Below are 27,317 nucleotides of genomic sequence, written 5' to 3'. Positions count from 1 at the left end.
AGCCCAAAATTAGCCTCGTTTTAGCCTAGACGTCTGGGCTGTGTTTTGACGGCTATTAGACGTCTATTAGACGCAAAATTGCTTGCTGGGTACAGTCGCCTTTAAGTAAGTGATCCAGTTTTCTTCAGACCACTCCTACCAGCTATTCTTATACTTTCGGCTGAAGCCATGACCACTCTCTCTGTGATGAGAAATAATTCAGTAAGATATTGATACATTTATATTTCTGTAGGCTAGATAAGACTGGGACTATATTACCCCTAAAAAGCTCTTGGAAAGCAAAAGTCTACCCAGTAAACAGTATGGCATGTTATAGTCAGATATGACAGCGCAATGCAGCAAGCATAACCGCGGATGAGTAGCGGAGTATTTCTTCAGCAAGCGGCGCGCAAACTGAATGAACCTGAAAGTAAGTCGCAGACGCTCAACACACAATCTTCTTCATTAAAAGTAGCGAGACTAGCCTATCTTTCCAGTGCTGATGCTGCGCGCTCTCTTGTCGCGGTCTCTGATATTGAAATTAGCTGATAATTAATAAATTATCCATTGCTTTCATTGACGTGAACTCCGTTATATTTGCATATGAAGCGGGAATTGAAGAACGGATTTATATCCGTTTTGCGAAGACACATTTATGTGGCCAAGTGTAAATGGGGAAACGTTTTAACAAATAATATAGATATCCGATCAGAGAAAATGCATGAAGTGAGCAGGTGTAAACAGGCCCTTTCAGGTCTCTCTCACTGCGTTCAGCAGACTGTGTGCGGCAGAGACGAGGACTGTTTGAAACTCTTTTCCAGTAAAACTTTGATGCGCATCGTCTTATGTAAGTTTAATACGTGAACATCAGTGGCGGTTCTAGACCATTTCAGCTGGGGGGGCCAGGCTGGGGCCAGGTCTACTGTTAGAGGGGTCAGTTATATTTAGACCTTATTGTTGTCATATCATTTTCTGCACTGCAGGCATTAACAGGCAAAATACCATGGATATAATCCTTCCATGGATATAATCCATGGATATCAATACCATGGATATAATCATTCAACAATGAATTTGCATTAACATTTTATTTTTTACATTCGCATTACATTCAGTATTAGTCACAGTAACTGTAATTGCATTTCCATTATATATTTACATTTGCATTACATATTCAGTATGTCACAGTAACTTGCATTTTAATTATTTTTACATTTGCATTACATGTTCAATATCACTGATATTATATCAGTCACATTAACTGTATTCTACGATTTTTGTGGTTTTTTGCAAAAAGATCAGCAAATTCATCTAAATTTAAGGCCTTTGCCCTCCTTGACTCAATACTTAGAACACCTAAATTGCTTAATCTGTCATCTGACATTGTGGAACTGAACATAACAAAAGATGTGAGCGCAAAACAATCGGGAAAAAAGTCATTTCATGCAAATTATATATAGTCGCCAGTGGCGACCTCAGCAAAAACTTCACTCGCAAATTAATATTTTTGGTCGCAAATGCGACCATTTTAGTCGCAGTTTGGAGCCTGTTATGATTAATGATTGATTATCAACTATCTCTTTTAAAAACGGCATATTGTCTCTTTGCCAGTGTACTGCGGCATGACATAATTTGTTAAGCTTGGAGACACTTCTCTTCAGGCTCTGACGGGATTTCCCGGTCCTCGTCTAATTGTGTATGCGCACATGCACGGAATAATACGGCAATCCACACTAAACACAGCACACGTGTTTCAGCTCCACACCCGAAGCGCGTGCTGGAGCTCACGAACTGAAGCCCAACAGACGGAACACTTCACAATACTTTACTGTCGTCTTGTTTTGTGCGTTATCTTACCGTAATATCATCGATGAAGATTCAGACTCTCCGTGACGTATAAGCTTAAAAGTAGCCTACTAGCGTGAGCAACAAACCACGTTCAACCATGATTTTAGAGAGAATATCTCCAAGAATATGCTCTTTATTCATGCTCAGGGTAAGTGTAGTGTGGTGCACATATTGTACGCGTACTTCTTTGGGTGTTAAAGCACATATACACATTTAAAAGGGATGATTATTAGAAAAAACTTTAGCATTTACATACAGATGCAAACTTCTGTCTTTGAGTTGAGGGTCCCTCTTGCATTAGGATATGAGGAAGTGACTCTGAAGTGTATGTTAAGCGAAAAGCTGAGTTCCTCTGTTTGCCCGTCAGGCCGCGCTGAGGCAGGCCCACTCCTCGGTTCCTCCGCAGCCGGTGCCTCCGCTCCTCCAGACGCTGCAGCGCTACCTGACGGCCCTGGAGCCGCTCCTACCGCCGGACGAGCTGCAGCACACCCGCAAGATCGTGCAGAAGTTCAGCTGCCCTGGAGGTCTGGGAGAAGATCTGCAAAGAGAGCTGATCAAGAGAGCAAAGCACTCACACAACTGGGTGAGCAGAGAACAGCACTAAATAACAATAGAAACTCACAATATCATGATTTATTTGGATAGACTTTAGTACTGTGCTACTTTTTTTTGTTTAAATACCATAATAGGCCTAGTGGGTGCCTCTCAGTTCTTAAAGGGGTCATGACATGAGAAATCAAATTTACCTTGATCTTTTGGTATGTAAGAGGTCTTTGTACCATTAAAACATCCTGCAAGTTTCATAGCTTAAAGCCTCCTCCTCATTATGAACAAAGCATTTAGGAGTGTGAATCGGTACTGGTTTCATGATTCAATTCAATTACGATTATCATGTCAACGATTCGATTCATTTCGATATATATTCAATATGCATCACGATTATGTCAAAATTTTTTGTAGATTTTTATTAACTTATATAACCAGGCTACTTTTAAAAAATAATCACAAATTAATAATAAATCAAAACAATTGTTAAGGATTTAACCAAATAAATATAGCTTCAAAACATACAAGCAAATATAAAGTAATAAAGGCAATTACAAGTGATGAACAAAAAGCACGTTCAGTATCTGAGAGTGCTTTTAAGTGTCCGAGAGTTTACAGACAAACATAGTTATGGGTTTGTCTTTTTTCCTCAGTATAATTGTCATTTGATTAGACTGTGGCAGCTTTAATAGGCTGCTTTCACACTAACGCAAAGATCTATAGAGTGGTGGAACTATGATGTCACTTTGTAGGCGAAAACCCGGAAGCGAGTTAGCATTTTAGCACTTCCGGTTCCATCATCCCAGAGTCAATGGGTTTTTTGAATGGGATTTTGGTTAAATCTCTTAAATAAGGTCCGTGGTTTACACAGGCTCAAGATACTTTCACGTTTTATTCTACGAAATAAAACACACCAGTTACACCCCACTCGTGATTTTTTTAAAGCTGTTACGTTTCTTTAAAAAGACGGTTGCTAACAAGTTGCTAAATGGGACTACAGGCGCTGTCGGAGACATTCAACGTCATCACGCCGAACGGGAACTCATTCTAACCCGCTTTTCTCGTGCTCTTTTGGATTAAAATTCATCCAGAGTAAATAATTATCATGGAAAATGTTTCTAAAAATAAGTTTAAAAGTGGTCGGAAACATGGTGGTGGTGACGTTGAAGGAGAGCGACCGTGGTGCTGTAGTTCGTTTATAGCCTAATGTTAGCTTTTTAGTTCTGGCGCTTGTATTTAGGCTTCAAAATTCATGAAATTTGTATTACTTTGTAAAGATCATCTCGATGGTCAAAACGTGTAAGTTTCATGAACTATGATTGAACACAGAGCTTATTTTTTGCGATTATCCAAAAGCCTATGGGAAAATCCTATTGGGTTTTTGTCGAGGGAACCAGTTTCATGCTAACAGCCGATCCGCCTACAGAGTGACGTCATAGTTCCCCCACTCTATTTCCACATATCAGTTGTTTTTTCCTGTTCTGAAAATATATAACTGACTGTGTTTACATCAGTTTCGTTTCACAGAAGTATTCGGAGATGCAAGTGTATTTAACCGCAGCCGTGATCGAGCTTCAGGACAAAAACACATAAAGAGCTGTGAAAGTCTGTCAGTATAGTTTCATGCATCTAATACATACTGCATTCCAGACGGCTGAAATGAAAGCATATCAACAGTAAAACACTGAAATAACGGCGAGTGGAAGCACACACAGTCAAGCAATGCACACGTGTCTCACAGCACAGATTCTGTGCAATGAAGCCGCCGCGATTCTCTCTAGCGCACACACTAAGCTTGGTTTTTACAAAAGGTGCCCAGATCTCAGATTTAAAAATAGTGGCTGCATTTTTTAATACTCGCGACAAGCGTGTATGCGAATGGCGTCAGTAGGCTATTATCGATTATGGTCTATTACCGTATCGATGCAGAATCCTCCATATCGCAATGCATCGATGCAACGATTAATTTCAACGTCCCTACTATTTAATCAAGTTCCAAAAACGGCTTGTTTTGGATCCAAGGGGCAAGGTGACGTCACGGGGGCACAAACTTTTGCATAAACACCGCCTCCAGAGCAAGACATTGACGAATAGTTGTCTTCTCAGCATAGACCCAGGCATAGTAGCATAGGCCCACTGGCTTTCACTCACTTAACAGCTGACACTTGATTACGCTGAATGTGAGGGTTGCGTCGCAGCAAAAGCAAATAGAAATTACAATCACTGCCTCTATCTTGTCTACACTGGATACAGTATACAGATGAGCATTCGCTTTATGACACAGTCCACACGCCAAAGTCTGTCATCAGGACAAATGGAGTGAAAGAACATTCTCTATGACACGTTTGGTTTAAGCAGCTCGTTCACGTCTTTGTACAGATATCAGAAGGATCCCAGCCTAAGGACCAAGTAGGTAGTTTATTTTTAATGGCATCTCGGGGGATTTTGTCTTGTAAAAGAGGCAAAGTGTCATGGAGAGTTTACAAAAAAACATTTGTTGAAAGATGAGGCGATGCTAGATCTGACTGCAGCTGCATCACAAACCGTAAGTAAATGATTTCATAATGATCAAAACACAAATGCAGTGGTGAGGGGGCATAGATACTGCTTCCTATGCAATGACGTTAACCAATCATAATTCTGCTTCATGACAAGCCTTAAAGGAGACGCCCCTTAAAACAGCTCATTTTAGATAGAGGTTCAGAATGAGGGTTGAACATAATCATTTTTCCATTTTTTTTTTTTTTGTGTAAAAGAACTTTATTGACATTATATGTAAACCTCAAGGAAAATATTAGAATGTTGAAAAAAATCCATGTTATGACCCCTTTAAACTGTGCATCCTCATCCTCTTTCCTTGGGTCTTACCTTCTCCATATTAAGAGGATGCAAGGATGATGGAATTATAAGAAGAGTATTTGTAACAGAATGTCTGTCTCTCAAAACCTAATGAACCGCCTTATTTTTGGCATCATGGATGTGCATTAGTTTTCACTCTGATTGTGCATGTTTATTTTAGGTGCACTAGCAGGCGGGTGTGTTTAGTTTGATCTGGTGTATTTTATGAGTGTGTGTCTTGACTTCCTGCAGATTTCAGATTGGTGGGTGCAGTGGGCATACCTGGAGTGCAGGCAGCCCTTGGCAGTGCATTCAAACCCTGCCATCTCTTTGCCCAAACGTGACTTCACTGACTGGAGAGGCCAACTAGTGTATGTGACAGCCAGAATCTACACACACTCAAACAAACACCCTTATAGAACTACTGATGTAAATGTCCTCTCTAGTGATCTTAACTTTCCTTTCGGATGGTTCAGATAATTGATTGCACAGTAATATCAAAGCATTAAACAAGCTGTTTTATCTGCGTATTTAATCTACATGTGCGTAATGTCTATATGTCTACATTGTTTCTCGTGCAGGTTTGCATCGAAGCTAATTGCAGGAGTGTTGGACTTCAAAGCTCAGGTGGACAGGTCTGGACGATATTAACATACATTGGCAGATTTACCCATTTATGTCCGAGCACCTGTGCTAATTTAACTGCTAACCTTTAACTCACGCTGGTCTGCATGTTTCAGTCAAGCAGTGCCAAACACTGGAACTTAATATCATGATATTATTTCTAAATATATCATACTGTTGCTGTCTGTAGTTCAATGTGACTCCCTATCTCTTTTTTCCCCTTGATTTCTGTCCACATGTCCTCTCTTGCTCGTCCAGTGGGAGGCTGGCAGTGGAGTACATGCGCGGACAGCCGTTATGTATGGAGTTGTTTCCTCTGTTGTTCTCTTCCTGTCGAATCCCAGGACCCAAACATGACCATGTGATTCACTATGGACGTCCACGCCGTGGCCCAGCTCACATTACAGTGGTCAGGAACTACCAGGTAACCTAGATTACAGCAAAAGTGATGAAAACGAGCAAGTAAATCAAGACTTCACAGACAGAAGCTGTTCTAATGTTTCGTTATCTTACCCGAGCATTCCAGTACACAAATATTTCCATAACAGCATGAGCCCCTTAAAATGATGAAAGTTATCAACATAACTGATATTCAAAATGGTAAGCGAGCACTTTGTTTACACTTTTATGAATGGCAAATGCAGTGGATATAAAAAGTCTACACACCCCTGCTAAAATGCCAGGTTTCTGTGATGTAAAAAATGAGACCAAGATAAATCATTTCAGAACTTTTTCCACCTTTAATGTAAACTATAACCTGTACAACTAAATTCCGAGGCATTAAATATACCATGGAACACAGTGAAGACAGTCGTCATCAAGTGGAGAAAATATGGCGCAACAGTGATATTACCAAGCACTGGATGTCCCTCCAAAATTGATGAAAAAATGAGAAGAAAACTGGTCAGGGAGGCTGCCAAGAGGCCTACAGCAACAGTTTTGACTTGGTAACAAAGCTGTTTTGGTTACCAATGACTTTCACTGTATGAACAAAAAATATTGAGATGTTTCTCAAATTATCTTCTTTTATGTTCCATAGGTTATGTTAGGCTGTTGTAGCCTAAATGTTTGTGTAATAAATTTTATGTTGAATCAAATGAAATATTACTTTCTAAAGCTACAATTTGTAATGTCAACTTGATACTTTCTCATTTAACACAAAAATAGCTTTAAGTAATCTTGTGGGTATTTTCAGTGTCAAATTTATTCAGTGAGTAATTAATTGAAACATCATGTAGTTAATTAGATTAAAATTTTAATCAACTGACAGCCCTAGTGAAATTTATGTGCATTGGGGCACACTCACTGATTCTGGAAATGGGGCTGGATAAAACTGTGTTTGAGAAAACTGTGTTTTTTATTTGCAGTAGCTCATATTTAGGTAGACGCATGGATTTTCATGTGGAAGTAGGCTAGGCTTAAAGTCGTAAAAATGAGCGGGATATTTGTTAATTTGGGCAGAAACAAACCAGCGCCTGTGGTTCTTGTAATAAATCAGGATATATACACATTATAATTAAACAAGCATATAGTTTCTTTAAAACAAGCAAACATCTATATTGAGTGGTTGTGTGTAGTTTTTCCAGCTGGATGTTTACAACAGTGATGGAACACCATTGACAGAAAGTCAGATCCATGCTCAGCTGTTGCGGATCCGCTCGCAGTCGTGGAAAACCGATAAGGAACCGATGGGGATTTTGACCAGCGAGCATCGTCACACCTGGGGTCAGGCTTACACGCGCTTGCTCAGAGGTAAACCTGTCCTGCACACTCAACTACTGTTAAACACCACACCAGGAAATATCCATTAGCAAGAGTGATGCACAGTAGGGTTGTTATTTTCGAGACCAGTCTCTGGCTTCACTCATGTGACCCATTGTGGGTTTGAGGCCAGTTACAGTTGTGGTCAGAATTATTGGAACCCTTGGTAAATATGATCAAAGAAGACTGTGAAAATTAACCTGCTTTGTTAATCCTTTTGATCTTTTATTTAAAAAATTCACAAAAAGCTAACCTTTCATTGGATAATAAGAATTTAAAATGGGGGGAAATATCATTATGAAATAAATGTTTTTCTCAAACACACGTTGGACACAATTATTGGCACCCCTAGAAAATCTTAAGAGTAAAATATCTCTGAAGTATACTCCCATTCATATTCACAATTTTGAGCACTCTAGGGTGATTATGAACATGAAATTATCCAGCCATGGCTGTTTCACAGAAATATAAATAGGAGGGAAAACAAAGCCCAAATTCCCTTAATCCTCCATCACAATGAGAAAAAACAAAGAATATATTTCTGATGTGCAGCAAAAGATAATTGAGCTTCACAAATTAGTGAAGTGGCTTTAAGAAAAGAGCTAGAGCAGTGAAAATCCCCATTTCCACCATCCGGGCAATAATTAAGAATTTCCAATCAACAGAAAATGTAATGAAACTGCCTGGAAGAGGACGTGTGTCTATATCGTCCTAATGCACGGTGAGGAGGAGAGTTTGAGTGGCTAAAGACTCTCCAAGGACCACAGCTGGAGAATTGCAGAAAATAGTTGAGTCTCGGGGTCAGAAAACCTTTAAAAAAAATTGTCAAACAGCCCCTACATCACCACATGTTGTTTGGGAGGATTTCAAGAAAAATTCTCCTAGCTCATCCAAAAACAAACTCCAGCATATTCAGTTATCAGACAGGACTGGCACTTCAAATGGGACTGGCTTCTATGGTCAGATGAAACTAAAAAATGAGCTTTTTAGCAGCAAACACTCAAGATGGGTTTGGTGAACACGGGGAAAGAAAGTACCCCATGTGTACAATGAAATATACTGCTGTATTTTTGATGTTGTGGGCCTATATTTCTGCTGGAGGTCCTGGACATCTTGTTTAGACACATGGCATCATGGATTCTATCAAATACCAACAGATAAAAAATCAATAAGTGACCGATTCTATTAGAAATCTTATAATGGGCCATGTTTGGATCTTCCAACCGTACAATAATCCAAACACAAACCTCAAAAACAACACAAAAATGGGTCACTGAGCACAAAACCAAGCTTCTGCTGGCCATTCCAGTCCTCTGACCTGAACCCCATAGAAAATGAGTGAGGTGAACTGAAGAGAAGACGCACCATCATGGAGCTGTGAATCTGAAGGATCTGGAGTGATTCTGGATGAAGGAATGGTCTCTGATCTCTTGTCAGGTGTTCTATAACCTCATCAGGCATTATAGGAGAACATTTAGAGCTGTTAAACTGACAAAAGGAGGTTTCAAAAAGTATTGAATAAAAAGGTGCCGTTAATTGTGACCAATGTGTATCAGAGAAAAACATTTATTTCATAATGATATTTCCCCCCATTTTAAATTCTTATTATCCAATGAAAGGTTAGCTTTTTGTGATTTTTTTTTTTTCTTTTTTTTTTCTTTTTTTTTTAAATAAAAGATCAAAAGGATTAACAAAGCAGGTTAATTTTCAGTCTTCTTTGATCATATTTACCAAGGGTTCCAATAATTCTGACCACAACTGTACATTTCACTCTTTACCATCTAGCTGCACTGTTCCACTGTCTCGAGTTTTATGCTTGATTTAAACTTTTCGTTTGTTTATTTTTTTCCCTCTTCAGATAAAATCAATAAAGAATCTGTGAGGCTGATAGAGAAATCTATCTTTACATTGTGTTTGGATTCTCCAGTTATGAGGATTTCTGATGAGAAGTAAGAATTGTTTATACATTGTGATTGATTGATTGTGGATGATACTGACAGTTATTAGAGCTAAGCAGTGTTTTTTTTATCTAACTGAAGACATCTTTACCGGTGATGGTTTGATGTGGTGCTAAGTATGCTGGTTGTTTGGCAGGTATTCTAGTCGAATGGCAGCACAGATTTTGCATGGCGGTGGGACTTTCTCAAACAGTGGCAATCGCTGGTTTGACAAGACGCTACAGGTGAGCTGCATGGCCGAGGCCTGGTCTTAATACTAGTGATGCGCCGATCATGATTTTTCATGGCCTATTCCGATACAGATTTTTTTTACACGCAAACTGGCCGATTCCGATTTACGATTTTTTTTTTCTTTAAGCAACAAACAAGAAAGACTGAAAGTATACATAAACAAGATGTTCATTTGGTATTTAATAAGCCAAACTGGCTTTTGGCTATTGAAAACAATAACTGTAACCATCTGAAATGAAAGGCAGTAACTGCGCAGTAAATACATTCAATAGAAACATAGATGGTACTGACATCAGCATTTAGCTTTTGTTTGTAAATTGGGTTGAAACTACATAAAACTGGTCTTAAATGAACACATTAACTGTAACCATGTGAAATTAAAGACAACAAACTGCATAGTTACAATCCAAAGAACACAATCAGCACACATTCAACAGTCCAAACAAATGATCAGCATAGCATTTGTTTTTGTTTTTAAATTTGGTGTAAAAAAAAAAAGTCTTTATCAGTGAAACTAAATAAAACCAAAGTAGGCTATATAAATAAATTATTCCAAAATGTTAAATCAAATAACTTTTAGTGCAACAAGTAAAACAAAGATGCTACAGCAGGTGCTTTTTAAATCAAAAGTCAATATGTTACATGTACAATGTAACATGTTCTCGAATGATTACAATGTAGTGTGCATGCGGGCGCACTTCTGGAAAAATCGGCTGAAAAATAAAAACAAAAAACCGGCTGGTTGCCGATCGCACATTATAAGCAAAAATTTGCCGGTTCCGATTTATGGCCGTTCAGCCGGTGCATCCCTACTTAGTACTCTGGCATTTAAACTAGGACTAAACAAGGACCGGCTCTCATTAATAAGTAAGGATGGTGAATGACCCTTTTTTCAGGAAATGTATTTATATAAAGCAAACACTGATGGCACAATTAACAAAGTAATTTGTGTGTGGAGAATATAATAATCATCATTACTCAACATGTGTAAAACCGTCATTCATAGAGTTAATGTTAAAGACCAGTGGAGGACTGCATCTTTATATATGTAAGATGGACAGAATAATGTGAACACTTGCAAAATAGGCAATTTGATTAAGGTGTTTTACGACCATTTGCCTTTAACACAGCTTCCAGCCTTCTTAAGATAGATTCATCTGTTGGTTAAGAGATGTTGACGGTGGGAGTCTGCTCCTCACTGTACTTTCCGGGACACCTGGATGAGCCCCGGGGACATATCCCCAGTGAAGACCTCGACTTTAAATGTAATAAAACTAAAAATAAAAGAAAATAACTAAAAATATAATAAAATGCCTAACTACATAATACTGTTATTGTTAGAAATTGAAACAATATAAAATAGAAATAAATACAATAAAATGCCTTTAACTGAAAATTGAGTGTTTAATCTTATTTTTATACATTACTGACATTATCCTCCAATTTGATACTGTTAAGTGCTTTGACACAATCTGTATTGTTAAAAGCGCTGTATAAATAAAGCTGACTTGACTTGACTATTCTCAAAATTGCTCACTGTTCGATCATATTCAAGTCAGGTGATTTGTCTGACCAGGGCAGATGATGTAGCTCATCTAGGTGAAGTTGTTCAGGATTCAGGATTGAAGATAAAAACAGCATGTTGTATTGGTGTCTGTGATGTAAAGTTTTAGTAAAGTGCAGCATCTTAAACTACATATACAAACTAGAGTAGATACAGGTGAAAGAAAATTTGAATATCGTGAAAATGTTAATAAAAAAAGTTATTTCTAAAAAGTGAAACTTTCGTATATTCTAGATTCATTACATGTAAAGTAAAACATTTCAAAAGTTTTAGTTTTTTGTTTTGTTTTAATTTTGATTAGAGCTTACAGCTCAAGAAAAAATAAAAACTTAGTATCTCAAAATTAGCATATTTCTTAAGATCAATCAAAAAAGGATTTGCAAAACAGAAAAGTTCAAGTATGTTCATTTCTGCACTCAATACTTGGTCGGGGCTCCTTTAGCACAAACTCCAGCATCAGTGAGGAATGGCATGGAAGCGATCAGCCTGTGGCTCTGCTGAGGCACTATTGAGCCTTCAGCTTATCTGGATTGTTGGATCAACTGTTTCTCATCTTTCTCTTGAAAATATACCGTAGATTCCATATGGGGTTCAGGTCAGGCATGTTGGCTGGCCAATCAAGCACAGTAATATCATGGTCAGCAAACCACTTGGAAGTGTTTTTGGCAGTGGTCAGGTGCTAAAGTCCTGCTGGAAAAGCAAATCAGCATCTCCATAAAACTTGTCAGCAGATGGAAGCATAAAGTTCTCCAAAATCTCTCGGTAGACAGCTGCATTGACTTTGGACTTGATAAAACCAACTTGTGGACCAACGGCAGATGTCGCGGCACCCCAAATCATCACTGACTGTGGAAACTTCACTCTGGACCTCAAGCGACATGGATTCTGTGCCTCTCCACTCTTCCTCCAGACTCTGGGACCTTGATTTCCAAATGAAATGCAAAATTTACTTTCATCTGAAAAGAGGACTTTGGATCACTGAGCAACAGTCCAGTTCTTTTTCTCCACAGCCCAGGTAAGATGCTTCTGATGTTGTCTCTGTTTCAGAAGTGGCTTGGTAGCCCTTTTCCTGAAGACGTCTGAGTGTGGAGACTCTTGATGCACTGACTCCAGCTTCAGTCCACTCCTTGTGAAACTCTCACAAGTGTTTGAATCAGCTTTGCTTGACAGTATTCTCAAGCTTGTGGTCAACCTTGTTGCTTGTGCCCCTTTTCCTACCCAAATTCTTCCTTCCAATCAACTTTGCATTTAATATGCTTTGATACAGCACTCTGTGAACAGCCACAGCTTTCAGTAATGACCCTCTGTGACTTACCCTCTTTGTGGAGGGCGTCAACGTTCATCTTCTGGATCATTGCCAAGTCAGCAGTCTTCTCCATTATTGTGGTTTCAAAGAACAAGAGATACCCAGAATTTATACTGTAGGGATGGTCATTAATTGAAACTCAAATGTAAATATTCTAATATTTTGACTTTCATGAGAAGTAAGCTCTAATCATCAAAATTAAAACAAAACTTTTGAAATGTTTTACTTGACATGTCATGAATCAGAATGTATGAAAGTTTCTCAATGTGAAATAAGTTACAAACAAAAACTTTTTCATGATATACAATTTTTTTTTAGATGCTCCTGTACAGTAGACATTGAAAAATAAATAATAGGTGTTATGTGAACCCCTATAATGTGTGTGCACATTATTGACCAGCCCCTGTATAAAGTAGTGTTATTATTGAATAACAATAATAAATAATAGAAAAAAATATTATTAGTATGTATTGTTGTTGTTGTTATTATTTAAATTGTTTCCATTTCCACAATTTTGTATCAAGTAAAGATTGCTGTTGCAGTAATTTATGCTGTGAGTGTCATCTACACAAATTGCCGAACCTAATATTTAGACATGAGCTTATTTTTTTGTTTGCTTGGAACTGAATTCTGTAATGATTAAACCATGATTAATCTAGTTTACGTACTTGAATCAGTTTCAGCTTTTCTTAATTGTCATTGTTAACCTATTTGTTTTTTGTTTTTCCCCCTGTCTCTGTTTATTTGTTTTTATTTATTTATTTTCCCCTCTGTTCTGTGTTCAGTTTGTTGTTGGTGAGGATGGGTCTTGGGGTCTCTTGTATGAACATGCGACAGCTGAAGGTCCACCTATATCCACATTGTTGGATCATGTACTAGAATACTGGTATTTACAAACCTAATAATCATACCTCAAGGCAAACTCTTCTATGCATTTATAATGTCTGCATTGCTTTATTAGGCAGCATCTCACTAGCCAAATAGTTTTGTTGAATGGTGTCACTCCTACAACGTTTTTGATGAATCCTTGTCTGTTGGAGGTTTGTGAGGAGAGGTGCACATGCACAGACTCTCGGCTAGTGAGATGCCGGCCTGAAAAGAGATTAGTGCGGTAACAGTAATTGACAATATTTTTCTCTTTTAGTAAGAAACCGGACAGAATGCGAGCTCCTTTGATTCCTCTGCCCATGCCCAAGAAACTCTACTTCTACATCAATTCTGAGATCAAATGGGATCTAGAGATGGCCAAGCAGAACCTGGATATGTGAGTTCAAATGCCTGTAACTGTTTTGGTTGGTTTTAAGATCAGACACACCACAGCCATCTGGTGTAGCTGCGAAGGCTTAGCTGGGAGGTTGGCCAGATGTAGCATTGCAGTAGTCCAGTCTTGAGCTCACAGGAGCTTGGACCAGTAGCTGCCAGTCTAAATTTACTAAAGTTATAAAAGGATTATCACAATACCATACTTAATGTCTCCTAGTAGTATTGTGGTACCACTCGTATTGTTATCGCAGGGCTATTCTGTTGCATTTACAGTTTACAGCAGTGTTGCCTACTTCCCTTTATATAGTTTGCAAGGCTTGCCAGTACGGTCCCATGAGCGCAAGGTCTTATTTTCTGCATCTTCTCTGATTTCTCTGTTTTCAATATGTGCTAGTATATTTTTTTTGCTCCATGCGCACATGCGTTAGATGGATGTTTCTGGACATTGTGGCACATCAAGTTAACATTTCATGTTTGAAAAACACACAGCACTGTGTTAGGTTCTTCCAACATGTCAGAAAAACTAAAAATGTTGGATCCAGTCTCTTTACCAGATCCTGTCAGAAGACATCTGCTTTTTCTGGTATCCCAATGCAGTTAACATAGTTTTGTCAAGTCAGATTTATTTATACAGCGCTTTATACAATACAGATTGTGCCAAAGCAGCTTTACAGTGTCAAACAGGAAAATAGTTTGTCAGCATGGCGTGGATTAATTCCAGGCTGCGAGACAGCTCAGATTGTGCAGAGGACTCATCTGGTTCCCGTGGTCTTGTGCCGAGGTCTTTGCAGGGGATCTGTCTCTGGGGTGCATCTAGTGTTAGATGTTTAATAGGGAGCCAGTGCAGTGTTGATAGAACCGGGCTAATGTGGTCAATCTTCCTGGTTCTGGGAAGAACTCTAGCTGCTGCATTTTGGACCATCTGTAGTTTGTTTATTTAGCACGCAGAGCAACCACCCAATAAAGCATTACAATAATCTAACCTTGAGGTCAGTTTACATTTCTGCATTTGACATTGAGATCATTTTCTAGATGTTTTTAAGATGTACAAATGCAGTTTTACAAATGCTAGAAACATGGTTTTAAAAGGAAAGATTGCTATCAAATAGCACACCTAGGTTCCTAACTGATGATGAAGAATTGACAGAGCAGACAGTGATCTAGGTTATTACATGCAGAGGTTTTTGGTCCAATAATTAACACCTCTGTTTTTCAGAATTTATCAGTAAGAAATTACTAGTAATCCAGTTTTTGACATCAACTATGCATTCTGTTAGTTTTGAGAATTGGTAAGTTTCATCAGGTCGTGAAGAAATATAGAGCTGGGTATCATCAGCATAACAGTGAAAGCTAACACCATGTTTCCTGAAGATATCTCCCAAGGGTAACATGTAAAGCGTGAAGAGCAAGGTTATTAACCGGTATTTTTTCTACTTAAACAGGTTTTGGAACTGTAATAATACAGAGAAATGCATGAACAGACATGTTAAGATTCTGCTCGAGGTGAAACAATTGAATTTGCTTAAGCCCTGCTTCAAACTAATTATACTTGAAACCAGACCTTTGAGAAATACTGAAAAATATTGCTATAAATTGTAGCAACATCTCCCCCTTCACCTTTTGGTTGCGGCTCATGTTTATAACTGTAATCTTGGGGGGTAGACTTGTTTAAAATCAAGTCACTATTATTTGTATAGCACTTTTAACAATGCAAATTGTGTCAAAACAGCTTTACATCAACTTGATATAGAGCTGGGTGGCTTTATATCAGCTTTACAGTATTTAGACGGGGAAATAATTTGTCGAAATAGTGTCGTTCTCCTGACAAAATCAGGGTCTTCACTGGGGATCAGTCTCTGGGGTCATCTAGGTGTCCTGGCTGTAGAGGTCATCTCTAGGTGCTGATCCACCATCTGATCTGGATACAGTCTGGATCTGGGTGGCTACGGTGACCTCGGAATAAGAAAGAAACAGACTAATATTAGCGTAGATGCCATTCTTCTAACGATGTAACAAGTACATCTGGTGTTTTGGGAAGTGTTCCCGGTTACAGTTGACCTAATTAATGCAGCCTAACAATCCTTTAATGGATTTTAATTATAGAAGTGTATTAGTGTATTATGTGTAAGCCAGGTTAAAGAGATGGGTCTTTAATCTAGATTTAAACTGACAGTGTGTCTGCTTCCCGAACAGTGTTAGGTAGATTGTTCCAGAGTTTGGGAGCTAAATGGGAAAACGATCTCCTGCCAGCAGTTGATTTTGATATTCTAGGTATTATCAAATGGCCAGAGTTTTGAGATCGCAGCGGACGTGAAGGACTATAATGCGATAAGAGCTCACTCAAATACTGAGGTGTCAAACCATTCAGGGCTTTATAGGTAATTAGCAAGATCTTAAAATGTATACGATATTTAATAGGGAGCCAGTGCAGTGTTGACAGAACCGGGCTAATGTGGTCATACTTCCTGGTTCTAGTAAGAACTGTAGCTGCTGCATTTTGAACCAGCTGGAGTTTGTTTATTAAACGTGCAGAGCAACCACCCAGACTATAATCATCTGGTTTTAGCCAGGTTTCTATCAAACAGAGCACATGTAGGTTATGATCAGTGATCATAGGGATCTAGTATTCAATAAGCCAAGATTTATAATTTGTTTATCTGTATTATATCTGTTTTTTATTTGTTGAACATCAATTAAATTGTTACTCTTAATTTGGTTTGGATGTTGTCTGTATTTTCTAGTTCGGGGAACAGACACAGTCTCTATAGTGTGATATCTGGGTGAAAGAGTCTCTATGTGCTGAGAATTAACTGACTTCTGTGACGTGAGGCGGCTAGCAGACGGTCGGTTTAGCCAGTCTGTCTGCTTTATTAGTCTTTTATCCAATACTATTCAAGTTCTGTCTGAAACCTAAAACCTGTTTGATATCCAAAAATATCATCAGGCAGGAGTAGAGAAAAAAGCGGAAGATGAAGTGGTACAACTAAGCAGAGTTTAAATAAGAAATATTTAATGGATAATCTTAGTTGTGTCTGTTTGTTGGACTTCGTCTGACAAGCACAAATTTAACATGTTGTTATACAAAAGATAACTCAATGGAAATTACCTTTGCATTTTTCTTGACATTTGAAACCTTGGATGGAGACATTCTCTTTCTCTCTAATTTAGTGTGAAGACAGCACAGATGAAACAGAAACATAGAACATGATTTAAATTGAGGATACAGTATATTATATAATGTATCCTCAATTTATAATGCAAGAGCTGATAAAAAAAAACTGTAACTTGAATGCAATGTAAAAAAGTTGCTTTGGATAAAAGCGTCTGCTAAATGCATAAATGTAATATGAAATAACTGATGTAGATTTTCATATGTAATATGAAAACATATTAAATGGCATAATTTAAGTACAACACAAGTGTAGCCTGTTTGGTCTGTTTCATGGCGCACACACATTGAGTTGCTAATAAGAATTCTACATCCGTCAGCTATGTTTGAATAATAAAAGCCAAGTCAAACATAAGTCTGTGTGTAAATATTTGCAGTTTAAAGAATGCTGGCATCAGCAGTATATTGAGGCAGGGATGCGTTTGAGGCTATAATGTGCGAAAACCTTCAAGACCTGCAGTTGTTGAGGTGGTGGGCACTGAATATTAACTGTTCTGGTTGGTGCAGTACGACTACAACCCAGCTTTATCATAATGGATTGAGTATTGAGTTTCCTTTGCAAATTTGAGAATGACGTCGTCTCTTACATTTTATTATGAAGTGGAGGAAATCAAGAACCGAATGGTGGTGATAATATGCTAATTTGCATTTTAAAACTTAATTCTCCCCTTAGTCTCATCAACGATTTGGACATCAAATGTTTTAACTTCCAGTGCTTTGGAAAGGATTTTGTCAAACAACTTAAGCTGAGTCCAAACTCCTTCATCCAGGTGGCGATTCAGCTGGCCTACTACCGGTGAGGCTTTTAGCAGAAGTTCTGGCATCATCCAGTAACGGCAGGTGATAAAAGTGAATAAATGAAGTGTGCGTTTGGCTCCTGTTCTCTGCTAGAGTCCACAGTGAAGTGTGCGCCGCCTGCGACATCGCCTCTCTGAGGATGTTCCGCGGAGGAAGAACAGACTACATCCGCTCTCCAACCAATCAGATGCTGAGCTTCATACAGGCCTTTGACGATGATGCCGTTTCTGTGAGTAATGGATCAGTTAGAACAGGGGTGGGCAAACTTTTTGACTCGAGGGCCACATCAAGTTTTCCACATTAAGTGAGGGGCCGCATAATGTTTATGACAAATGAAGCTTTGATTTTTTTTATTTTATTTTATATTTTATTCTAAATTGACACTCATTTACTACTGTACTATGTATACTTGTACATACTAGTCTTGTACCATCTCCACCTATTTTTATGAGTAATTTATGACACACAGATAAGTTGCATTGGTGTACAAGTCGATTGATGTATGAGGCACATTTTATAATTTCATTCAGAAATAATGTAAAATAAACTAAACATTTACAAACATTAGAAACATGTTTTTATATTCCCTACACTCCACAACAAATCCTGTAAATTGAGCAGTGTTCAGAATAGAAAAAATAACGAAAATATAAGTAAAAAAACAAACACAAATTATAGTGGCATTCACCATAAACATATATTATAATCGCCCAGCCTAAATATTTGAAGCAAAACTGAAACGAGCGGCGTGGATGCTGGAAAATGCACAATACAAACTCACTTGCCTTTTCTCATTCATCACCAATCCTGATGAGCTTGACCTTGATTTCTTTATATAAGTCGCCTTAGAAATCGCAGCACATTTCAGATGAAAAAACGCAATTTATAATCCAGAAAAACAGTAGCCTATATCCATTTTTATAAAAATGTGTGTGGAAAACAGAAGAAAGCATATCTTTGCAAGATAAAACGACAAATTATTTCCATGTTTTCCCCACAAAATGACAGCACCGTGAGCAGGAGGCTAACACTGCCATTTGTTCTGATACTGGAGAGTCTTTTAATCATTTTTAAAACCGTTCCAATACAAGGCATTTTTCAAAACAAATGAACACTTTCACATTTTTAAAACATGTAACTTATTTACAGTTGTGCCAGTTTTGTAGTGTATATAGCTATTTTGACTTTTTACTTTATATTTGCTGTGCGGCTAGAACGCGGCGTCCGTCAAAAACAGGCACCTATCTTTGGCGAAGCCGCGCGGAGAGCCGCTTCTGAAACGTGCCGCGGATCGACTGGAGCGGGCTCGATCAGCTCCGGTGGCCGCGTCGGAGCGGTGGGATGGTGTAAATCAGGGGTTATATACTGCACTACAGGCTACAGCGCCATCTATTGGATTTTACTGATATTGCACATTGGAACAACTGCCTCACGGGCTGGATGAAAACGCCCGTTGTACTGCAGATTCGTACAAGTTTTTTAAAAATCCCTCGCAGGCCGCCACAGGAGTGATAGCGGGCCGTAGTTTGGACTCCCCGGAGTTATTGTGTTAGTGAGTGTGTTATTGTGCTGATCTCTGACTACCGTGGACAGCTGCAGGTTCTGATATTCTTCATATTCTGTGTGGTCAGTTTACATCAGCGATGGAAATTAATCTTTTCATATAAGTTTAAATTGATTTTTCCTTTTGTGAGCAATTTTACCTTTAATAAAGCCATTTTTTTTTTTTTCTAAAAGTATGCATCTTTTGAGTCAAATTGTTACATTTAATCAGTCAATTAGAATAATTATAAGACATTTAGGCTGTTACAAAATGAAACCAATACCAACAAAATGAATCTTTGCAGAAGTTGCATCTGAAGTGGAATTTAGATGTGTTTAGTTTACACACTATTTAATGCAGCTCAGAGGGACATGGAGTGCTTTAACCTGCAGTTACAAATGCACAATGTTTAGATATTTGAAATTCTTTTAAAATGAAGATACTTTGAATGTGAAATTAAAATCGCCAGTAGGTGGCAGCATGTCACTGTTAACAAGTGAGTCATTGTGACTGAACCGAATCATTTAAACGGTGGATTCCTTCAGGAACGAAACAACATCGTCCTGTTGCTCAGAGACACAAAACAGTGCTGTGGCTGTTTGGAATTATGTTTTGTTGGCGAAATGGAACAAAAACAGGCAATATCCTGTTAAAAAACTAAATCGTAAGTCTCTTAATAACTTATTGATTTTATACTACAGTTCAATAAACTATCACAATCATGCTTATTTTTTAACATAAAACTGCAATCTTCGTATGATTGTAACTGTGAAATGAGATATATATTACACATATATATATATATATATATTACACATATATATATATATATATATATATATATATATATATATATATATATATATATATTACACATTTTCCCCATATCTTGAATTTTGTGATCGTTTTTAATGCATTTTAATAGACTGAATCATGCATGCAGTGAAAGAACACGCTCTAAATGTGCACGCGCTCTAGTCTTGACTTCACGTGATGTAAGTGTGCGCTCTGTAGGGGTGTTTTGTTTGGTTTTTGCAAAATGCTCGATAATGACAAATTGCACATCATTAAAACAACAATTACGATATTATCGCAGACGATATCGCACACCCCTAACGTCACAGTTGCGTCACTTGCAGCTGTGCACACATTGTAGTGGCAGAAAAACACTAACTGGTTGTATTGTTGTGCCTTTGGATGTCAAAGTCAGAATGCAAAAAATTTTTTATAGAATACTGTCGTCAAAGACTCCATTTGAAACTAAACGGAGACGTTTGAACGGACAAACTATGAATGAAACCTGCTATGATTACTCTACTTTTAAATTTGATTCAAGCAATAGGTCTATATACAGTTAATTGGGGACATATTTTATTTACAGTTACAGCATGAAATACTATTTAAACCTATAACATTTTACATAATATTTACCTATTTTATCTCACAATTCTGAATTTTTTGTAAATGTAAATGCAAGTTTATATCTCCTAGTTCGGACTTTATAACAACAGTGAGTTTGTCGATTCTGAGAAAAAAAGCCAGAAGTGTTGGATATAAACTCATGATTCTGAGCCGAGGGGAAAAGAGAGATTGACCAGTTGATTTTTCTTTTCAGAATTGTGAGATATAATCTCGGAATTGCAAGAAAAAAAGTTTTGAAAATTTTGAAATAAACTCAAAATGATTTTTTTTGTTCTTTTATTCCATAGACTGTCATTTTCTGGCTCCAAACACCGAAATTGATCTATTAGCATGGTGGAGACGAGACCACGTGAGATGTAACGCTGATCATTAAATGTGTGTGTGTTTGCATGTGTTTTAGAGAGAAGGGAAGGTGCAGCTGCTGAGAGAGGCTGTTGATGCGTACAGCATCCTCACAGAGCAGGTGAATAACATGGAATCTTCTGACTCTCTGCCCACATCCTAATTTATGTTGACTGCATAATGAGTGTCATTTTTGATCAGTCGCTGATGGGTCAGGGTATAGACCGCCACCTTCTGGGTCTTAAACTTCAAGCCATCGAGGAGGGACTGAGCGTGCCCCGAATCTTCATGGACACGGCCTATGGACTTGCCACTCACTGGAAACTCCGAACAGGACAGGTAACTTTGTTACATTCAAGCAAAAGCTTTTTTTGAGAAACCAAAATTCCCTTGATTTTTGACATATACTAAGAGGCCATTGTACTATAAAAACATCCTGTAAGTTTCAGAACTCAAAACTTTCTTGTTAGTCTAAAAAGCTTATATTTAAGGAAGTTTGCCAAAATTCTACAGCACTGTCTGTTTAGCCCCGCCCACCGATTCTACAGCACTGTCTGTTTAGCCCCGCCCACCGATTCTACAGCACTGTCTGTACAGCACTGTCTGTTTAGCCCTGCCCACCGATTCTACAGCACTGTCTGTTTAGCCCCGCCCACCGATTCTACAGCACTGTCTGTTTAGCCCCGCCCACCGATTCTACAGCACTGTCTGTTTAGCCCTGCCCACCGATTCTACAGCACTGTCTGTTTAGCCCCGCCCACCGATTCTACAGCACTGTCTGTTTAGCCCCGCCCACCGATTCTACAGCACTGTCTGTTTAGCCCCGCCCACCGATTCTACAGCACTGTCTGTTTAGCCCTGCCCACCGATTCTACAGCACTGTCTGTTTAGCCCCGCCCACCGATTCTACAGCACTGTCTGTTTAGCCCCGCCCACTGATTCTACAGCACTGTCTGTTTAGCCCCGCCCACCGATTCTACAGCACTGTCTGTTTAGCCCTGCCCACCGATTCTACAGCACTGTCTGTTTAGCCCTGCCCACCGATTCTACAGCACTGTCTGTTTAGCCCCGCCCACCGATTCTACAGCACTGTCTGTTTAGCCCCGCCCACCGATTCTACAGCACTGTCTGTTTAGCCCTGCCCACCGATTCTACAGCACTGTCTGTTTAGCCCCGCCCACCGATTCTACAGCACTGTCTGTTTAGCCCTGCCCACCGATTCTACAGCACTGTCTGTTTAGCCCCGCCCACCGATTCTACAGCACTGTCTGTTTAACCCCGCCCACCGATTCTACAGCACTGTCTGTTTAACCCCGCCCACCGATTCTACAGCACTGTCTGTACAGCACTGTCTGTTTAGCCCTGCCCACACATTTTTGTATGTAGTGTTTATGAGAGAGTCAAACACGCAGGTCTACGCAGAAACCAAATGATAAAGATGCTCTGAAGACAACAAGATGCTGTGCAGTGCCAAGTTGTGGAAAAAAAGTCTTTGCATTGCCTTCCTTCTTGTAACAACATTAGGAGAGTGAATAAATTTTTTTTTTAATGAAGATCATGTCAGTAAGAACTCGGTCCTTTGTTTACTTCATTTCAACGTGGATTCGTTTACAAACAAGGCACAATTCGATGTGGGATTTTCAGAAAGATTAAAACTAAAAGATGATGCTGTGCGACTATATTGGATCTGACAGTAATGTCTAGGGCTGTCGCGATTCGTCGATTTTAGTCGACTAGTTGATTTAAAAAAATCGTCCACTTAGTTTTGCTCGCATTGACTAACCGGTAAAATACCGGAAGTGGCGCATTTCACGGACGAGAATCCATAAAACACATTTTTAGACTATTTTCCAAGGCTGCATGATATATTAAACCCATTTAAAAATCATAATTAAGCATAATTGTGAATTCACAAATGCTATGATTTAATTAAATAAGTATATGCTCTTTAATTATTTCCAGTGGCTGTAGCATTTCTGTCCTAAAGAAATGGACAAATATTAAAGATTAAGTGTACGTTTGAATTAAATGGAGCTTGGTCAATATTAAACAGTAATGTGTAAAAATAATCATCATGCCGTCGGAGCTCCTGCAGGTCTTTTGTTGTGATGCGTAATCTACATTAGCTCTATTGTTTATAATACATTGTATTTTAACAGTTTTGTTCAATAAAACCATATGATTTCTTGCTTTTGATACTTTATTTGAACTAATTATTATTGCATCATTGCTATTATATATGTATTTTAAGTAATTTTAAAAGCTATTGTTCCCGTAAATCCATTTTTATTACCACAAAAAAAATCTTATAATTATAGGGCCCTATGAAATCTGTTTTATTTCCAAATTCAGTTTTTTTCAAATTTTATTAATAAAAAAAAAAAAAATCTAATTAATTGAGTTTTTCATTTTTATCTGTACCAAATTCTGTTTTCCATTATTTTCTGGATTCCATTTTAATTGTTCCATTTAAAATTTAAAAATAAAAATCATATCCAATTAATTGATTTTTATATATATATATATATATATATATATATATATATATATATATATATATATATATATATAAAAAATACTGCACATTTACATTTTTCACCTAAATAAATTCTGGTAAATAATATTTGTGGTAAATACTCCTTTAAAGAGTGTTTGTTTGATGATCATGTTGTTATTATTAGACTAGAACAGGTGGATATGATGTCATTCTCACACTATAATACTGAACTGATTTCAGTGATCTGGACTGAGAGATGGACACCTGCTTCTTGCACTCTGTGCTGCACTTCACTCTTGCTTTAAAAAAAGATTTCATAGAAATTTGGATTTCATTTGGTTTAATAAAATATTTGTAAGAATGTTTTTTGCAGGAAATTAATTGTTTAGATTAATCTAAAAATGAGTCGATAAATTAATCGAAATAAAAATAGTCGTTAGTGGCAGCCCTAATAATGTCGCAACACAAGTGTGAGTAACTGTTTTTATTACATGATCGCTATTGCTTTGTCTGTTAAACAGATCGTTTGATATGAGTAATTATGTGTTTTTGATCTAAATCCCAGCAGCATACATCTGTGAGGAATGTAGGCTGTCAATCATACACAACTATTAGCCAATCACAGCAGGGGGCGTTTACTTCAGAGTCTACAATCCTCCACGCCTATTCAAACAGAGCTTTCTGATGAGGGGGTTAACAACAGCACAGAAAACAGACTGTTAGAGAACAGTACAAAATATAAAACAGAGGCAGTTCATGATCCATTTAATTCATTCTCAGATCATAACCATTCTGGCATGAATGTAACACCAAAATGATATAATAAAAGTGCAAACATTTCATTCTTCTGGTTTGAAAGCCAAAACTGAAGGAACGTCACAGAATAGAAGATGCTTGGGAGTTGTTGTAGGGTCCATGTGTCTTTATCCCCATATTGAGTGCATTGCAGGTCTGTTGTGTTGTGGCTTTTTACCCTCTTCTCACCATAGACTGTAAAAATGACAAATGAAGCCAAAATATCCCAGATACGGCAGCTGTCATCTGGCATGGATGATTTTATTTGGAACAAAATTGGCAAAGTTGTAAACTTTAAGTGGAGCCGCGGTATCAAGGTCTTATTAGAAAAATGACACTTGAACATATGTACATCAGTGTGATGAGAACCACCTAAAATGACAGAAACCATATTTGGGAAAAATGTGTTCATATAATATATATAAAAATAAAAATTATTTATTTTGAGTTTTGCTGAGGTCCCATTCGTTTACATGGAGGGGGTGGGGTTTTTGACCTATACTGCAGCCAGTATTGTTTTGGCTTCACTCTTCAGCATATGTCCCCCGCACTTGTTTCCCACCCTCGGCCTTTCCAAAACGCTCCATGCCCATTTAAATTGTTCAGTTTTAGGGATGCACGATATTATCGGACTGATATCGGAATCCGCCGATAATGGCTTTAAATGTAAATATTGGCATCGGCCCGATATGAAAAATTATGCTTGTATGTCTTGCCAATAAGAAGAATATATGTTAACTCGCATGTGCTCAGGGTGTGCTATTGATTAGATCACGTCAGCTGTGCAATTAGATCATGTCAGAAATGTGGCTCATTCTTAAAGCAAAGTTTTGCCTTAATGATGATTAGCTTCTCACTTTTGGATTGCTGCATTTAATCTGTGAAAGCACTTACAGAATTCCTCATTCGGTGTGTGATAGAGTAAACGGTAATAGCACCTGCAGCGGGGGTCCTAACGCCAGCTCAGTAAGGAGTTTTGATCTGTAGGGGGCGCTGTTGGCCTACTTCTAATTAAATTAAAAGTAAAATAGCCTACACAAATAACATTTAGACTGTTTCTGATTAAATAAAGCCGTAATTGACGTCATAAAATAATGAGAATGTTTTACATTTAATGGTCAGAAGCTGTAGCTTTCATGGAAAAAAAAAACACTTGTAAATTAAATAATTGTATACTGATTTATTCATTAATATGTAATATGTTTTATTTTTTAAACAAATCATAAACTCTAAGAATTTTTACAACTTTTGCTTTAGACCATCTACAAATGTTAAATCTTAAAAGAAAATGTTAGGATTAACACCGCATCTTTCTGGGGGAAAAATGCAGCGACTGATATATATAGTTTATTTATAATTATTTTCAAAGCTTCAATGTATCGTCAAAAACCTTGATTATTTTTTATTTAATTCTAACAAATAAGTTCTTGTTAAAAACTAACCAAAATTAAAAATATTTTGCTTATAATTTCTGCACAGGAGAGACTTGGTGTTGTTTCCAAACAAAAGGAAATATATTGGTATCGGTATTGGCCAAAATGAGTTGAAAAATAACTGCATATCGGATATCGGCAAAAATCCAATATTGTGCATCCCTATTCAGTTTACACAGCAGGCCGAAATGTTGAGAATATCATAAAGTTAAAAGCACTTGCGTGTTGCTTCTTCCTCACAGGTGCCCTCCAACACAGACAGCGTGATGTGTTTTGGACCGCTGGTTCCAGATGGCTATGCAGTCTGTTACAATCCACAGCAAGATCACGTCCACTTCTCCGTAACTGCCTTCAACTGCTGTGAGGAAACCAACGCAGAGAAGCTGGCTCTCACATTGGAGCGATCGCTGCGTGATCTCCAGGAGTTATTTCAGCCCACCATCTAGACAGTCAGAGATGGTCTTACTCTAATCCAGCGTTGTGGCAGCTTCAGGAACACAGTCTTTAATATGTGGTGAACAGAATGCACTCCTGAATGTGCCAGGCTTTGTTAAACGAATGGTCTTCATGGAAGCTTGCATGAAGTACAGTGCATTTGAGCACCTGAGATGCAGGTGTACATGTATGATGGAGCATCTGCTAATAAGAAATACATCGCTATTTTTGGTATTTTTAAGAACAGCCATGAAAGCTTAAACCAGCAATCTAATGTAATACCAAACGTTTAAAATATGAAATTATCTCATTTTGTGCATTTGGGTCCCTCTACAGCATGGAGCTTCAAATAAGTCTGATTTTGTGTGACACGTTACATACCAGCAGTTCAGTTTGATGAACACTTCTTCCTCATTAAATGTGTGCTTTGTCAGGAAGTGGCCAAATATTTAACTCACACATTTATAAATCACTAATTGTGTTACAAAATCTGTTATTGTTACCATTTAAACGTACGGGAGATGTCTGTTGCTCATTATGTCCAAAAAATAAAAAAAAATGTTGTCTGGTAATAAATTGAGTTTGCGTTTTCTTTGCCAGAGTTCTCCAAATGTCCCCTTGTTCTGTTTGACTATATAAAGTAGTTAGCTTGTTTTGTTCTCAAGAAAGCTGCAAACTATTTCATATGGAAGCAATTACCGTTTTCTCACGAGTTATATCTTCTATCCATAACCATAAGCTCTAACCATTATTAAACCCTTTCGACTTTGGTTCAGTATTAACATTGACGTGCTACCTATTGCAATACAGTATAGTCACAGCAGAGCGATGCTCTTCCACATAATTAGCTTTTTTAACTTTCGCTGGCTCACTGCTGGCTGGAGATGCGCAGATATATCCATTTCTCACAGTGAACGTTCTGCACCAGTTTCTGTGCAAAATCAGGGAGCATAAAGAAGTTGCAC

The 27,317-nt window shown here is 38.0% G+C and overlaps 1 protein-coding gene across 2 annotated transcripts; it reads left to right on the top strand.

Annotated features, from left to right (window-relative positions):
• LOC306847243 (carnitine O-acetyltransferase-like) lies at positions 1-26,922 on the top strand. Of its 2 annotated transcripts, none has more exons than XM_079381083.1 (15): positions 1-409; positions 2,195-2,410; positions 5,464-5,582; positions 5,793-5,846; positions 6,094-6,259; positions 7,413-7,587; positions 9,455-9,545; positions 9,691-9,778; positions 13,441-13,541; positions 13,800-13,919; positions 17,761-17,883; positions 17,979-18,114; positions 21,251-21,313; positions 21,394-21,531; positions 26,160-26,922. In XM_079381083.1, the coding sequence occupies exons 1-15, from the start codon at positions 398-400 to the stop codon at positions 26,361-26,363; spliced, it is 1,806 nt and encodes a 601-aa protein (XP_079237209.1). In that variant the 5' UTR covers positions 1-397; the 3' UTR covers positions 26,364-26,922. The 2 variants fall into 2 exon arrangements, with proteins under 2 accessions (XP_079237209.1, XP_079237210.1); XM_079381084.1 differs by lacking the exon at positions 1-409 and adding an exon at positions 1,666-1,975.
• Positions 26,923-27,317: the final 395 nt, after the last annotated feature.

The sequence above is a fragment of the Barbus barbus genome (assembly GCF_936440315.1).
Source record: "Barbus barbus genome assembly, chromosome: 27".
NCBI lineage: Eukaryota > Metazoa > Chordata > Actinopteri > Cypriniformes > Cyprinidae > Barbus > Barbus barbus.
This window is presented reverse-complemented; position numbering and strand designations above follow the sequence as displayed.

Coding starts and splice junctions, on each gene's coding strand:
- LOC306847243 (XM_079381084.1), top strand. CDS start 1,925: ATGATTTTAGAGAGAATATCTCCAAGAATATGCTCTTTATTCATGCTC. Junction 1,976..2,194: donor GCTCTTTATTCATGCTCAGG/GTAAGTGTAGTG, acceptor TTTGCCCGTCAG/GCCGCGCTGAGGCAGGCCCA. Junction 2,411..5,463: donor CAAAGCACTCACACAACTGG/GTGAGCAGAGAA, acceptor GACTTCCTGCAG/ATTTCAGATTGGTGGGTGCA.